At 40.5% G+C, this 15,368-nt stretch overlaps 1 protein-coding gene and 1 long non-coding RNA gene across 3 annotated transcripts in view; one reads left to right on the top strand and one right to left on the bottom strand.

Moving 5' to 3' along the window:
• zeb1b (zinc finger E-box binding homeobox 1b) overlaps positions 1-9,996 on the top strand; it is a 42,804-nt gene extending 32,808 nt beyond the window's left edge. For both annotated transcript variants that reach the window (XM_077624685.1, XM_077624686.1), the window contains exons 3-8: positions 715-876; positions 2,149-2,351; positions 3,282-3,387; positions 3,699-5,425; positions 7,180-7,360; positions 8,422-9,996. In XM_077624685.1, coding sequence (XP_077480811.1) covers positions 715-876; positions 2,149-2,351; positions 3,282-3,387; positions 3,699-5,425; positions 7,180-7,360; positions 8,422-9,020 — 2,978 coding nt within the window. In that variant the 3' untranslated portion in view covers positions 9,021-9,996. The remainder of the gene's footprint in view (positions 1-714; positions 877-2,148; positions 2,352-3,281; positions 3,388-3,698; positions 5,426-7,179; positions 7,361-8,421) is intronic.
• Positions 97-14,690, bottom strand: LOC144091973 (uncharacterized). The gene is made up of 6 exons (XR_013305950.1): positions 14,486-14,690; positions 8,679-9,104; positions 6,767-6,889; positions 2,113-2,358; positions 990-1,059; positions 97-919 (listed from the first exon to the last, which is right to left on the bottom strand). It is a non-coding gene; the product is annotated as an uncharacterized LOC144091973 (long non-coding RNA).
• Positions 14,691-15,368: the final 678 nt, after the last annotated feature.

The raw sequence follows: 15,368 nt of genomic DNA, 5'->3' as shown, positions 1-15,368 counted from the left end.
CGTATATATATACATATATAATATTGATTGTAGCGTACTTGGAATTTTATTTGTCAAGGTCATGGGAGAAAAGCAGTGTGGTATGCGGGTTGAGTATTACCTTGTGTTCTGGACACTGCTGTGGGAAGCAAATTTTGCAATCCTCAGCTGTTACATATCTCCAATAGACAACCTTTCCCTGGATTTCCATTTGAAGGTTTTGTTAAGGATCCAGAAGTCCTTTTCTGGTGCTCCTAAAAGCCATAGCAACAAATGACTGTGCATATTGTTTCACGGCTTTGTTATGGAGCACCAGAGGAAGCGCTGGAAGATGACGGCTATTTGTTGAGTGTCAGCGCTACACCTGTTACCATCTCCAAGGAGAACGCACAGCTGGCCTTGTCTGTCAACAAAGACACCTCTTGTAAAGGGGGAATTTGGGAAGTGGAGAAATCCCAGCGCTCCATGTGTAGTCAGCCAACTTTACATTGTATGACAGAATTACACTACAATTTAAAGTAGGATTATCACTAGTTGCGGGGGAAATTACTAGTCTTTCAACTGTAATAAAATGCCGTGGTTGATTCTTAGCAGCCAACACACAAGGGGAGAACCTTTAAAAAAAGCCATGACATTGACCGCATTAATTGCATTTTTAAGTGGTTACAGTTTAATAATTGCACCTCGTGTTCATCCTTGAAATGTCTAACCAGAATTCCTTCTGTCGCTTCCCAGTGAAAGAAGACTGTGTGTCAGACGGCGAGGATGACGCGAGCACGGACGCCTTGGTGGAGGAGATGCTTCAGCAAGGGGACACAGCTGTCATTTACCCAGAAGCCCCAGAGGACGAGCTGCAACGTCACGGCACTCCCGATGCCGGCATTCACGATGAAAATGGTACAGTCCATGTCAACCAACTGTTGTAGCTTTGAAGAAGTGTCTATGGGGAGTATGGAAGCGACATTTTTTTTTGCCAGCAAATCTATGCCACCAAAATATTCAAACAATACCTTAAACAAAAGTAGGATGTACAAGTTGAATTTTGTGGGACCCTTGACAATAGACTCCATCTTGCAGACACTATAAAAAAACAAATACAGCATCGCAGAAAAATCAATTCTATTCCTTACATTTTTGTAAATACTGTATACATCCCACCAGAGTGGGAGCAAGATAGTGATATGGCAAAATTTAACGCCCGTACATTGTGTAACACGAATGAATCACATGAACTTCTGGTTGGAAAATGGCTAATTGGACATCATTTTGACATTTTTACTAAAGGGTTTATTCACATTTTTCATCAGAAACGTAGTCATTAATGGATTTGTCAAGCTATTTTAAGGGAATGTAGTACATTTATATTTGTTTTGATGGGTGGGATCACTTTTACAGAGCATAAAAGAAAAGGTTTAGTTGGACACCATTTTAAAACTCAAACACTACAGAGGAAGTCAGGCTATTGACTCTCTGGTTGCATCCCACCAGCGGCGTTAACTCCTCTCCATTAACAACACTTGGCAACATAATTACTGACACACACTGGTATTTGTAAAAGTAGCACCTGAGTGCCTTTTATGGCCTGTGGGCATGTGACTTTTACCTGCTAAACTACCACAGCAGGGAGAAAAAAGGGAGGGTTGGGGTGCAGAGAAACTGCAACACCTGAACAAATCTGTCACATCTGTGAGAGCTGTGACTCATGGCTACCTGTGCGATAAGGTGTGTGTTCCCATCTCGAGGCCCTCACCTGTACCGCTCGGAAACTTAATACATCACCTGTTAACAAAGTAATGTTTCACCTGCGTGAAAGTTATTCTTTTGGACCCTTGCAAAAATCACTCATTCGACTAAATAGTGCATGGTGGCCACTACTTGCACAAATACTTTATTGTATTCATTTTTTTTTTAATGTTTCTGTATCTTTTACACGTCTGTCTTTTTTCCTAAAGTACTTAGTATGAGTGTTCAAGAGCCAAAATAGCACCCCAGTGTTTTTATTATTATTATTTTGGCTCACCAATCCACTAGGAGCCATTTGGGTGGTGTCTACCTGTTTGGGGGGAATTCTCACTTGGATGCTGAAGAAGTAAAGTGTTGTGGTCTGGTTAAAAGCTTCCAGCACTTTCTTACCAGCAACACTTCTCTCTTCTTTGTTATTCCATCCAGGAACGCCCGATTCCTTCTCTCAGCTGCTCACCTGCCCTTACTGTTCACGTGGCTACAAGCGTTATAGCTCCCTGAAGGAGCACATCAAGTATCGGCACGAGAAGACCGAGGACTGCTTCAGCTGCCCTGAGTGCTGCTATACTTTTGCACACCGCGCACAACTGGACAGACACATGACGGCCCACAAACCAGGACGGGATCAGGTAAAATCTGAAAAAAAATAAAATAATGATGAAAACAGAAATTGAATTTGCCACACCCCCATCAGATACTGTATATATATATATACAGTCTACACATACATACATACACACATATATACATACACATACATACACACATATATACATACACATACATACATACATACATATATATATATATATATATATATATATATATATATATATATATATATATATGTATGTATGTGTATGTATATATGTGTGTATGTATATATATGTGTGTATGTATGTGTATGTATATATGTGTGTATGTATGTGTATGTATATATGTGTGTATGTATGTGTATGTATATATATGTGTGTATGTATGTGTATGTATATATATGTGTGTATGTATGTATGTGTATGTATATATGTGTGTATGTATGTGTATGTATATATATATATATGTGTATGTATGTATGTGTATGTATATATATGTGTGTATGTATGTATGTGTATGTATATATATCTGTGTATGTATGTATGTGTATGTATATATATAATATATATACATATATATATACATATATACATATATATACATATATACATATATATGCCGATATATATAAAGAAAGTGATCTGTTGCCTTTATGCTGCCTGCAATTTGCTGTTGAGCAGTCCATTGGATACCCTGTCTTTTTGTCTATACTACGTTGAACACAATCAACAGTTGTCTGACAGGACATTTTTGTGATGTAATTGCTGTGGTTTTTTTGGCAAAGTGATTCTAAATTTCGCAACCTTACATCAAAACCACGCCACGTCTTTTCCTAAACATGACGCTCAAACATGATCTTTTGTCCCCGATTGATCGGTGACACTGTCATGAATTAGTTGCGGTTCAAAGGTTATGTTGCCGTAGTGTATCTCAGTAACTGACCTTCTCTTTGCCTGGTTCAACAGAGACACATCACACAGTCGGGAGGCAATCGCAAATTCAAGTGCACTGAATGTGGAAAAGCGTTTAAATATAAGCACCATCTGAAGGAGCACCTACGCATTCACAGTGGTGAGTGGCCAATCCTGTGTCACCGTGGAAGTAGAGCGCCTGTGTGTGTGTGTGTGTGTATTTTAGCCATTTGCCTATAATTATCCTCCATGTTTCAGCCTAATGTGTACGCCTCGTTAATGTGATGTAACTGGTCTTTAAGCATTATGACTGAGCAGTTAAGGAAGGGCATTTCCCAACTGTGTCATTACATCAGCATTCCAACATCAGTGAAATGCATGAGAATTTTTTTTCCATCTTGCTTCAATAGCCTTGTCTGCTCATTTAAGCTTCATTAACTAATGGATACACATTCTTTCTCCAACGCGCAGGAGAAAAGCCCTACGAGTGTTCCAACTGCAAGAAGCGATTCTCTCATTCGGGCTCCTACAGCTCGCACATCAGCAGCAAGAAGTGCATTAGCCTCATCTCGGTCAACGGCAGACAACGAAACGGCAACAACAAATCCCAGACCCAGGTTCAGACACCAATCCTTCCCACATCGCCATCTGTCCTCCGCACCCAAATTAGAGAGAAGCTGGAGCATAGCAAGCCTCTACAGGAGCAGCTGCCTCTTAACCAGATCAAAAGTGAGTCAATGGACTACGAATATAAACCCATGTTGATGACATCCCCACCTGTGGCTGGCATCAATGGCGGGATTTACAATGGAGGTGCTGCGGCTCCTTTGCAGGGCACGGTACAAGCTGTGGTCCTGCCCACTGTGGGCCTGGTGTCACCCATCAGCATCAACATAGCAGACCTGCAGAATGCTCTTAAAGTAGCGGTGGACAGTAATGTTATTCGCCAAGTCCTGGAGAGCAATGCCAAAGGCCAAGGCCAGGCTAACTTGGGGTTAACCACTGGAACGCTCCACCCTTCCCAGCAGCAGCTCATCTCAGCTATCAGTTTACCTATTGTGGGTCAGGATGGAAATGCAAAAATCATTATAAACTACAATTTAGATCCCAACGGGCACCAACTCACAGCGCAAAACCTCAAGAAGGAGCATGAGCCATTCTCAACTGCTCAGCCAAGCACCGAATCGTTCAAATGTCAGAAACTTCCTGAAGATCTGACCATCAGGAGCATGAGGACCACTGATACAAAAGAAGAGGATAAAACCACTAAGTCATGTCTCCTGTGTGATAGTTGTCCCTCTGGGCTGGAAGCACTCCATGCCCTCAAACACTGCAAAAAGGAGAGTCTTAATCTCAATGGAGAGTCTGCTGTTGCTGCACTGCTGTCAGAAGGAGGACTTCCCAACCAGCCGAAGAACCTCTTGTCCCTGCTCAAGGCCTACTTTGCCTTGAACGCAGAGCCCACCAAGGAAGAGCTCGCCAAGATCTCGGACTCAGTCAGCCTGCCAATTCACATTGTCAAAAAGTGGTTTGACAAAATGCAGGAGGGTCAAATAAAACTCGGTGCCCCTACGCCACCTTCAGAGGAAGAGGATGCCTGCGATACCAACAGTGTTGTATCTCTAATCCAGGGGAAGGGCATGGCCTCTATGAGTCCTTCTGCGACTCAGGACAGTCCTACCGAAGCAACCCCAGCTGAGGTCAACGGCTCCCGCAGCTCTCCAGCCTCTCCTTTACCACTAAAGGTGAGAGGTGATGGTCTCCTTCAAGACCAGCCCCCTCATAGCACTGATGCACCACTAGACCTATCCCTGCCAAAGTCTGACAAAGACGAAACCGAGGCTGTGGCTGCAAAACCCCGCAATTACCCCTCGCCTTCCTCTGTCCGTACCAATCTGGATGAACCTTTGAACTTAACTTGCACAAAGAAAGACGTGTCGCCACTCTCATGTATGGGGTCCAGCCCCGTTGCACTGTACGCCAGCCCGCCAAGTGCCAAAGCTCTAAATATTGTGACCACTCAACTTCCCACCCTGGTGGCCATTGGCGACCACGGCCGTATGCAATGTTTAAGGGCAGTAACCACCAACAACAAACAGACTATCCTGATCCCCCAGCTGGCTTACACCTATACCACTACAGCTAACAGCCCTGCTGGAACCGAGACACAGGAAACACTCCACCTCAACGGGATAAAGGTTTGTATCATTCTGGTAAAATGATTCTCTGCCATTTACAATGACTACCCTATTTTTCGGATTATAAATCGCACCACGAGTTGAGTATGAGTTGCTGCATTTTTGAATGGAATTTTATTTCGTCAGAAACAAATGAATCTGTAATCCACGTCAATTGTAGCGAGCAAGGACGCAACATAATTTTTTTTACCAAACTACAATCTCACTTAATCAAACCACCAAATCTATTCATATTCAATATAACTCGTTAATAATTCCAACGAGAGCCCCCTTCTCTCGGCAGCCAAAAATTAAAAAAAGGCCAATTTACAGTGCAGAAAATACAGTATAGTGGTAATTAGTCCTTGCCCACTTTTTCCAACTACATCATCAGGGTTGGGTTTAGGGTCGAAATGTGCTTTTGCCACTGGTCACAAAGTGACCAGTAACAACATAGTGGTTGTCAGAATCAGTTCTGAATGACTTGTGGTTTCCAGTCATTGGAAAACTAATGGATGCACAAGTGAATGATTTCAGTCTGAAACAATACAGACAGTACTCATTAAAACATTCAACTTTTATCATCTTCCTGTCATTTATAGTCACTCACTCTGATTATTTTTTTTTTCATTCCACTCTTTTACAGCAACTCAGCAGATTGGTTAAACCCTCATTTGAAAGAAAAAGAATCAGTCACTTCCTGTTAATTAAGTCCTGATAACTGCAACGCAAAAACCTTCAGTTATTCACCGCTTCACTGGTCATAGCCTGACAATAAAAATTGAATCAATATGTCAGCTATAGAAATGAAATGACAGAATTCGCCTCTTTGCAAAAAAATAAAAATAAAAATAGGTATTTATTGAGCAGTCACCTTAATGGGCGGGCATTGACGAATGTTGATCTTTGTGGGTGTGTGGGTGATCTTCTGGTCCGTCACTTTAAGAAGACTAAGGTGCACTTTACTGCTGAGTCCGTATTGATCTGCTGGGATCATTTTAAACGCAGCACCTTTGCCTCTCATTGATTTATTGTTGCTCTATGATACGTTTGTGTTAAGTAGATTGGCATCAGACTGCCCTATAAAAAGAACCTTCCATGTGTATTGGTTTCTTAATGACAACTCTTTGTTTCCCAGCACCTCAGGGTGGATTTTACAGGTTAGTAAGTGAACGGTGACGTTATTGCTTTGAGACACGAACGTCAATTTTGTAGATGTAGTGCTTATAATGGCCAAGAGTGAAACGTTAGTTAAAGTAATGATGGGAATTGGGCAGTAATTGTTGAAACGCTGAGTTGTACTGGAGGACATGTGAAAAATTTAAATGAAAAAAAAACATATAATAGCATTAAATTATTTACCTGAAGAGTCTCACTTCTGTCAGATCATCTTTTAGCTAGTTTGTACTGGTTACATTGAATTGACAACACGTTACAGTCGCTAGTCCATGTCAACAGACGTCTTCATCATCTTCATCTGTGGTTCTATAGGATGGGAAATGAAATATGCAAAAGTACATAAGGCATTGGCATGGTATTTTTCAGTATTTGCCAATACCAGAACCAGCACTTTAGTTCTATATCAGGGATCCATCTGTACAACAATCACTCACAATAGAATCCAATCGCCTAAAAAATGCTTCATGGTTACGACATATTTTAGTTTGACTCAACATTTTCCCTCCCCGCTGCATTGAATTTTGTGAGTCAGTCATTGTTTTTCCACTTCGGACACCATCAGCATTAGTAATCATGTCTATCTCCCGTTCCCCAAGGAGGAAAAGCAGGACACATACTCAGAGGGCTTGTCTGTCATGGATGAACACAACGACTCGGACTCGGGCCCTCTGAGGAAAAAGATGAAAAAGACGGACAGCGGCATGTACGCCTGTGACCTGTGTGACAAGATCTTCCAGAAGAGCAGCTCGTTGCTCAGACACAAGTACGAACATACAGGTAATAAATACCAACTGTTTCATTTCCTCTAGACAATAAAAAGAGACCGTGTCTTCCCATCAGTCCACTTCTGTGGCTAGTAACATTGAGTCAGAGTGCAGGGGGAATTTACAGCGGAAGGGTGGAGGCCACACTTCCATCAGGTATTACTCAGAAGAAGTCTGAGAAGATCTTTCCGCCAAACCGCGCGAGTTCTGCCAGCTTCTTGAATTAAGCATCAAATGTATCAAGAGCCAAGCTCTGGTAGTGATTTGGATTGGTTTGAGCCAAAGTGCAGGTCAAGCATGCTCTTGTTTATATCTCTGCTACCTGGCTTGCAACGGTTGTTTTCATATCCAAATGAGTTGAGTTGCGATGAAACCTGCCCTTCGCTGCCTTGAATTAAGTTTCCCCAAAGGCTTTGAAGTAAAATCGCTTTGTTTCATTACTTTATTTTCACATTATGTTCTCAGAAACCAAGCACTGTGCCATTTTCCTCACGTTGCTACATTTCCTAGACAAGATATATTTGTTCCCAAAGTAAATTAACACTCCCAGCGGGACACCCCATTAATTTAACCTGAAAGACATAATATGACCCAATAGAAGTTTTGTTTGGTGTTGTGAACAGGAATTTTAAAAAGATGTCGAAGTTGCTTTAGGGGTTTTATGTTGGGTGTTTATATTGGGTTGGTTATTTAGTTTGTTTCTGCACATTTAATATGTTGGTTTTCAGAGACTTTCTACTTTTAGCAAGTCTTATAAAAAATAATAAGGGGTTTGCGGCAGGGTAACTTTAGAACTGTATTCAGATGAAATTATTCGTTACCTGTTCCAAAAATAAGATCTGTAATGTAATCCTCGGAACGTACCTGGAAAGACAAATACTTGAAAGTAGTAACCAAAATAGTGAAGCAATGGTAATTACAGGTATTTTGGTTTGAGTATTTGCACACCAACTATTCCAATCCATGACAACCAAATGAGCGAGAAAATACTGTCCTCCAATAAAGAACGTAGGTGTGAGTGTTTTTGCCACCTCGAGAAGTGAGCATTGAACTTTTGGTATTTTGTCTCCGCAGGGAAACGACCACACGAGTGCAGCATCTGCACCAAAGCTTTCAAACACAAACACCACTTAATCGAACACATGCGACTCCATTCGGGGGAGAAGCCGTACCAGTGCGACAAGTGCGGAAAACGCTTCTCCCACTCGGGCTCGTACTCCCAGCACATGAACCATCGCTATTCTTACTGCAAGAAGGAGTCTCAGAGCCAAAGCGGAGGAGGCAGGGAGAGCCCGGAGGAGGACGCCCTGAGCCGGGTGCAGGGTTCTCACCTCCTCCCCTTCCAGATGGACTCGGACGAGCGTGGGAGCAGCGCCAGAGAGGACGAGGAAAGCGAAGACTTCGAGGAGGAGGAGGAGGAAGGCGCGGTGGACATGGACGACGTCCAGGTGGTGCAGATCGGGGACGAGGGAGGAGACGACGAGGACGAGGAGAAAACGCGGGAGGAAGCCGACACGAGACAAGAACATGGAGAGGAGGGAGACCAGGCCGTGGATGGAGAACAAGGCGTGGCGCAAATGAGAGAAGAAGAGGAGGAGGTCAGGAGAGAAAGCGGGGGTGAAGAGAACCAGGCTTGTGAAGAAGATGAGAGGCAGGAAAAAGGAGATAAATGACTAAAAACGAGGAGGAGGAATCAGACTCACGCTAACTTGTGACAGCTTGCTTCAGTTCACTACTGTGTAGAAATCCAGGTGTGCCTGAAAATAATCAAAAAACAACAAAAATACGAGTGACTTTTCCGCAGGAAGATCCAACATTTCTCAAATCCATTTGTAAAGAGAAAAATATTGAGAATGCAAATTTTACTAAAGGAAAGAAATGCATTATACAGACTTTGGAAGCTAGAGCCGACACGTTTTAGATAATGTTTTATTACTAAAACACCTTGGTTCGTTTCTTTTTATCAGTGTTACTAATTTTGCCACTCATATTTTAACCCTTAAATGCTGTACAGTTGGGAGATATTTCTATACCTTTTTATTGCCAATGATCATAAAAAAAGTCAGTATTTTATTAAGTTGGAAGGAAAATAAGATAAATCCTGTGCACTACAAGTGGCTTGGTTTACTTGGGAATTGAGCAGTTCCATTGTATTTTCTACCCTTTCAGTATTATCGCACTAGAAATACCACAACACTTATTTTTGGTTTGTGCTCCCCCCACCTCCCCATCGGATTGTGAGCCTTAAGAATAATAATTTAAAAAAAAACAGTGGCGAGAGGACGGGTCATTGCAGCCATTTATTACAATTTTCAGGTGACTTTTTCTGTTCGGTGAGTCAGTGACATTTTGGGACAAAAGCTTATGACTTTCTCACATTTTAATTGTTTTTTCGGATATGTTCTATGACATTAAACCCAGATGATTAGTATTAGGAGCAAGGCAGAAATTTATCTCTTGAATTGGCCTTTTTTTCCCCACCGAGGAGTTGGTAGCTAGGATAAGGTGACAAGCACGGTAATCCAAAGAGCTGGATAAAAGATGGATTTGGAATATTGCTGAAAATGACGGGATTTTCATTTCATGCCTTCTTAATTTAAAACAATGACTTTCTTGTATTTTTATTGTTCATGTTCTCTTTTTTCAACCCCCCAAGTGTGGTCAAGATACTCGTAACATGAGTCCTTCAACAGTTGTACATCTGCTTTTGTTTTGAACACAGAGACAAAATAGAAAAAAAACAGTGGTACGCATTCATTTGGTAACTGATAAAAAGCAAATGCTGTTTTAAAGCATGGAACAAATTGTACAACATTGAATTTAAAGTCTTATTTCAATCTACATTCAAAGGATTGAGGATGCCTCGAAACATTACAAAAGGATGGAATATTATTTTCACAAAAACAATACGATGCAATGTGTTGTCTTTTTTTGTGGTACTTGGAGGTTTTAGATTGTGTTACTTTTTCTACAAATCCACTTTGACAAGAGAGTGAAAAGGCATTTTCCCAAAATGTCAGACATGGCAAAACTTTAGATGTAGGTTTTTTTTTAATTTAAATTTCTTCTCCCTCCACCTTCTGAGCCTTATGCAAAATTTGGACAAAAAAAGTCAAGAAAAACACAAGGATGCATATGAAAAGTGCCATTATGCTATGGAAGTTTTAGCAGATGAGATCAGGTATTAGCAGGTCCCAGATCAGCCAATCTCGAGAGTCGTGTCTGGCCTTACGACATTACGTTCATTTTTACAACTGTTGCATATTTCTAATTGGAGCAAGAATTAGCACACATGACTTGTAATTGTTTGAATGATGTCCTGCCTTCTCTGAGCTAGTTCAGTGCACTTGTTGAACACGCAATGATCAAACATCTCTTCAGGTAACGTAGGCAATTCCGGGAAGTTGGTCAACAACGTCAGTATTATTTTTATTTCATTTTTTTCTTTTCTCTTTGTTCAGTTCCTGTGAGTGTACTGTATGTTCAGCAGTTGCAGTATTATTAACCTCCTTCCCTCAAAAGAGATGGGGTTGTCTGTTTAGTCATAGAGAACTTTTATATTTATGTGTCTTATTTTTTTATATTTCTTTATGGTTTATTTATTACACTATGTAGTGTACAATACTGTAGTTTGTATTAATACGATAATATATTTTAGTATGGGGGAAAAAAATTCACACAGGCAATACTATAACCACGAGCCTGAAACAAAGGAGACTCCGGATTACTGAAGTTTTTTTTTTTTTTCCCCTCTCCAAAAATAACCCTTCCAAGCCTGGAAAATTGGAACCCGTGACATCTTTGCATCCATGCTCATGTTACTTTAGTTTTTCTCTCTAATATGAAGCTACTGAACTTTTTGAACAAATAATTGTATGTCTAATAGCATGAGTGTGCTGTTGTATTGAAGGATGACCCGTAACCACCCAAACTGTCTTTTCTCAAACTGTTTGCCAAGCCAAAATAATATTCTTCCTATGCTTTTCTTTTTGTGCCAACATGTTACTTTCTACGTCATTGTCAAGACCATGCCCACTTTTATAGGCCCCTCCCCTTTAACACCCTTATTTGTTTTTTTTGTTTTTTTTAAATCGTGATTGTTTTTCTTTTTTAATGACTCCCCATCTCACAATAAAATACACCAAATACAAATGCATGAGTTTGTGTTGATATACCTTTAAGAGGTTTTGGTGCGCAAGTGAGTTGAGGAGCATTTAGCATCGGAGAAAGCTTCTTGATACAGGAAACTTTTTATTTTTTTATTTTTTTTACCCTTTAACAATTGTAGTAATAGCCCATGCAAACACACCTTTAGAGTTAAAGTGAAAGTTTCTGAGGTAGGTGTTTATTAGGCTCCTAAATTTGGAAAAGTTCACAAAACAATTGCTAAAATACACTAATTGCTTCCAGAGGGTGTCAGATCTCATCTGTGTGGTCAGATCTAGTTTGAGCACAGCTCCCAAATAGTAAAATAATTAACTCATTGGCTTTCATTGGCGGCAAAAGACGTACAATCCAATTTGACCGCTTCCTGCCCCCCAGTTATATTGGATTGGACACTTTGCTGTCAATAGCAGTAAAAATATCACTCAATGCTTGCGACCCCAGTTCAAATGTACACGGTTTCTATTATGCAGTGAAAGAGTTATCATTAGCACTTAACGCGAGGTATTTTAGCCTCACTCAAGTAGGGTATGCCATCAATGGAAACTACGACAGTTCATTATTGTGATGCTTTGTGGACTAAAACGGCAAAGCCACCCAACCCCTCTGTCAGGAACATCCCATTCCAATCAGTGCAGTCTGCTTGCTAGCAACCCTGCCCAAGGTCAAACATATTGATCCAGATTAGGTTTCTAGTGGGGTCAACCTTCCACCCTCCCCACCGACATCTAACATGAATTAATAATGGAATGGAGAATAAGAAATCCATAGTCCTTTGAGGAGTTGAACATGATACAATAGTTGGTGGTCATATTTGATAGGTGGGGTCCCCAGAAATCCACAGCACTTCTAATGTGATGTTTTGAATAAATAAAGTAAAGGGTGGGTATCAGATTCATTGCAAAGATTGATTCCAAAATTCAAACCCACCAGCAACAGCTGACAATCTGCACTCTAAGACCATGAGCATGCTTGGAAGACATTTTAACTTTTAAAAACACTTTTTTATAGCCTTGCATAGTGTCTGATTTCACACTCTTGGTGTGACCATCTTCTATTTTTAAGGAAATGTAACACAAACAAATTCATGCAACTAAAAGTGTGTTTCCTACAGGCAACTTGTCAATTAAAGGTAAGGTTTTCTACAAAACTGACATCTAAAACAAAAGAGGATTAGACGTTCATCTTTAACCAAACCATAAAATTAAGTGCGACGAAAATCTGCTGGGATTGTAACAGTAATTTGGGTCAATGTTAATCTACAACCAGCAGGATGTATTGGATTTGAATTAAAGCCAAAATAAATGGGAGGCAGAAAAAAAAGAAAACAATGTGCAAAGTAACAAAACAAAAACATCACAAATAGCCACATTGAACTGACAGGTTGTAATAGGACAGGGACCCAAATACAAAAAAAGGGCCTGGACAAACGTGGCTGGTGTAAACTGATTGTTTAACACAAGGGAAGAGCTACCAAGAAAAGATAGGACTGAAATCCCAATGTAATGACAAGAAAATAACCAGAAATTTTGGGTAACAAAACAAGTCAATGGAAAAAAAAATGTAAACAGATCAGCACAAAATCTAAGTCTAAACACCACAAACATTTTTAATAGTGTGGTGACACGGTATTGTTGGACGACCACATTCACGTGTCGTGATTCAGAATGCCGGGATCGCGTTGCCTCGATGATAGAATCATCCGTCAGCGGTTTGATCCCGCCATCATCATTATCAAACCCATTGGCTCCTCGAAGATTCGGCGACGGGAACGGAGGAAAAGTGGCCAGATAATACCTCATACGACAGCTCGCGGCATAACATTACTGTGTCAAACTGTCAAACAGCATCTTGTAATTGTGCCCATTACCTACATCTTGTAACGGTGGTCACAAAACGTCGCTCTAAGCTTGAGAAAGGTCAACGAGTGTTTCCCCTGCAGCTGAGCGCAGGGGCTTGCACATTGTGTGTGTTCTAACAGGCTTTCATTGCCATCCGCCTCTCAAAAGCGGAGGTCCTGCCGTGTGTTCTGCTGGTCTCAGCATTTCAAAGGAAAATTGAAAAGCTATAACTGCTAAGAGGATATGGAGCGTGCTTGCCAATAACGGCGCAAAGGCCTGATGAAGTATGGCGGCTGCCGGAGCTCTGACACGGCGCCAAGCCCAGGGGACCGCGGCTCCCCGGGGAAATTTAGAGAAAAGCCAAGAGGAGGGGAAAAAGAAGGAGGCTGGGGGGTAGGTATGGGAGCAAAGCCCCCATTAGGGAAATAGCAGTCACTTATGTTCGTGTTCATCTACTGGAGCGGTAAATACCAGGACACTAGCAGAGATGTGTCAAGTGTGTAAAAGGGTAAAGTAACAAAACACTAAAATTGATCAATTGTTGGATTTTGAATGGTCATCCATTATTTTAAAGTCAATTAAAAAAAGTATCATTGTGAACAGCTGTTTTAACAAGTTTCTTTGGTGAAAGCGGTTATAAAAAGGATTTTGCTGCCGTTATGCAACTGATGTACTTTTCACTAAGTCACTTTAGATTCCAATGTATATACCTATTTTTACATGGTTATTTAAGAATATCCTTATTTATCAGTTTGAAATATGAAACTTATCATTAAAAAACGAACATAAAATTATCAAAGGAAATTCATAACATCAAAATTCACATTAAACTTATAGTATATAAGGTAAGGAAGCATTTAAAAAAACTGAAATAAATTGGTTGGCATTTAACAATGTTTTTCAAATGTCACAATCATTAGTGCTGTAGTGTCTGTGTAAAACAGTATTATAAGGTCAGGCCAATATTGATTGCTGGAATTAATCCTCAATATGCAGCACAAACGTGCTCTACGTAAGCATGTGACATAAACTAGTGTAGAAGCGGTCACAAAGAGTCCAGGGTCACCACACGCTTGTGTTTGTTGAAAGGAAAGGGTTGATTGGATTGTCATTGTGCTGTATTTAGCTCATACCTTAACATCTCCACCGAGGATTACCCTTCAGCTCGGCAACACGATGCCAATCGTTGAACGAGTAGCTCCTCTGAGGTTTCAGGTGTTGGTTGCTATGTGGAGTGCACAATGCCGGTCACCTTTTACACATGCAGTCAGTCCACTGCTGTAGTTGCTTCACTGTTCTCTCGGTTTTTACACGTGTTCTGTGTTTGGAGAAAACATTACAAACGAATTATAGCAAGCCTTCCAGCTAGAGTGTGTACTAGTCCAGTGTTACCATGTGAGCAAAATCAATAAAATCAATCAAGTCCATGTGCTAAATGTGTCATTTTTCTTCCTAGGTTTGAATTCGGGTACAGGAATACTAATATTTAACATCTTGAACATTTGGGAAAAACTTAGGATGAGAAAAAAAAGTCCAAACTGCCTTGCTCATATTTCATCTATGAAATGGTATTGAGTTTATTCCCATTTTATTTATTCCTAAAAATGCCTTGCTCATTTTTCATCTATGAAATGGTATTGAGTTTATTCCCATTTTATTTATTCCTAAAAAATATAACAATTGTTTTTAATTGTATACACACAATAGATATAATATTTAACATACTATTTAAAAGTAAGCAACCACTTGACATTTGAATAAGAAAATTCATATTGTAAACCAATAAATGACTTTCCCAAAGCAACTGAAGGCAAAAATACTATATTTCTTTCTTATTTTTTCCCTCCTTCAGGGTGAGGCTCAGGTTTAACTTTCCCCACTTCCCCTCCTTGTTACCACACCACGACTAGAGTAGTGCAAGAAAAACACCAAGGTGACCACAAATATGCGCGTGTGTGTTTGCAGGTAGCGCCAGGCAGGCCTCCCACAATGCTGGGACAACTTGGAACAGCTTTC

This window comes from Stigmatopora argus, chromosome 17, assembly GCF_051989625.1.
Source record: "Stigmatopora argus isolate UIUO_Sarg chromosome 17, RoL_Sarg_1.0, whole genome shotgun sequence".
Taxonomy (NCBI): Eukaryota; Metazoa; Chordata; class Actinopteri; order Syngnathiformes; family Syngnathidae; genus Stigmatopora; species Stigmatopora argus.
Note: the sequence above shows the minus strand (reverse complement) of the source record. Positions and strands in the feature narration are given on the sequence as shown.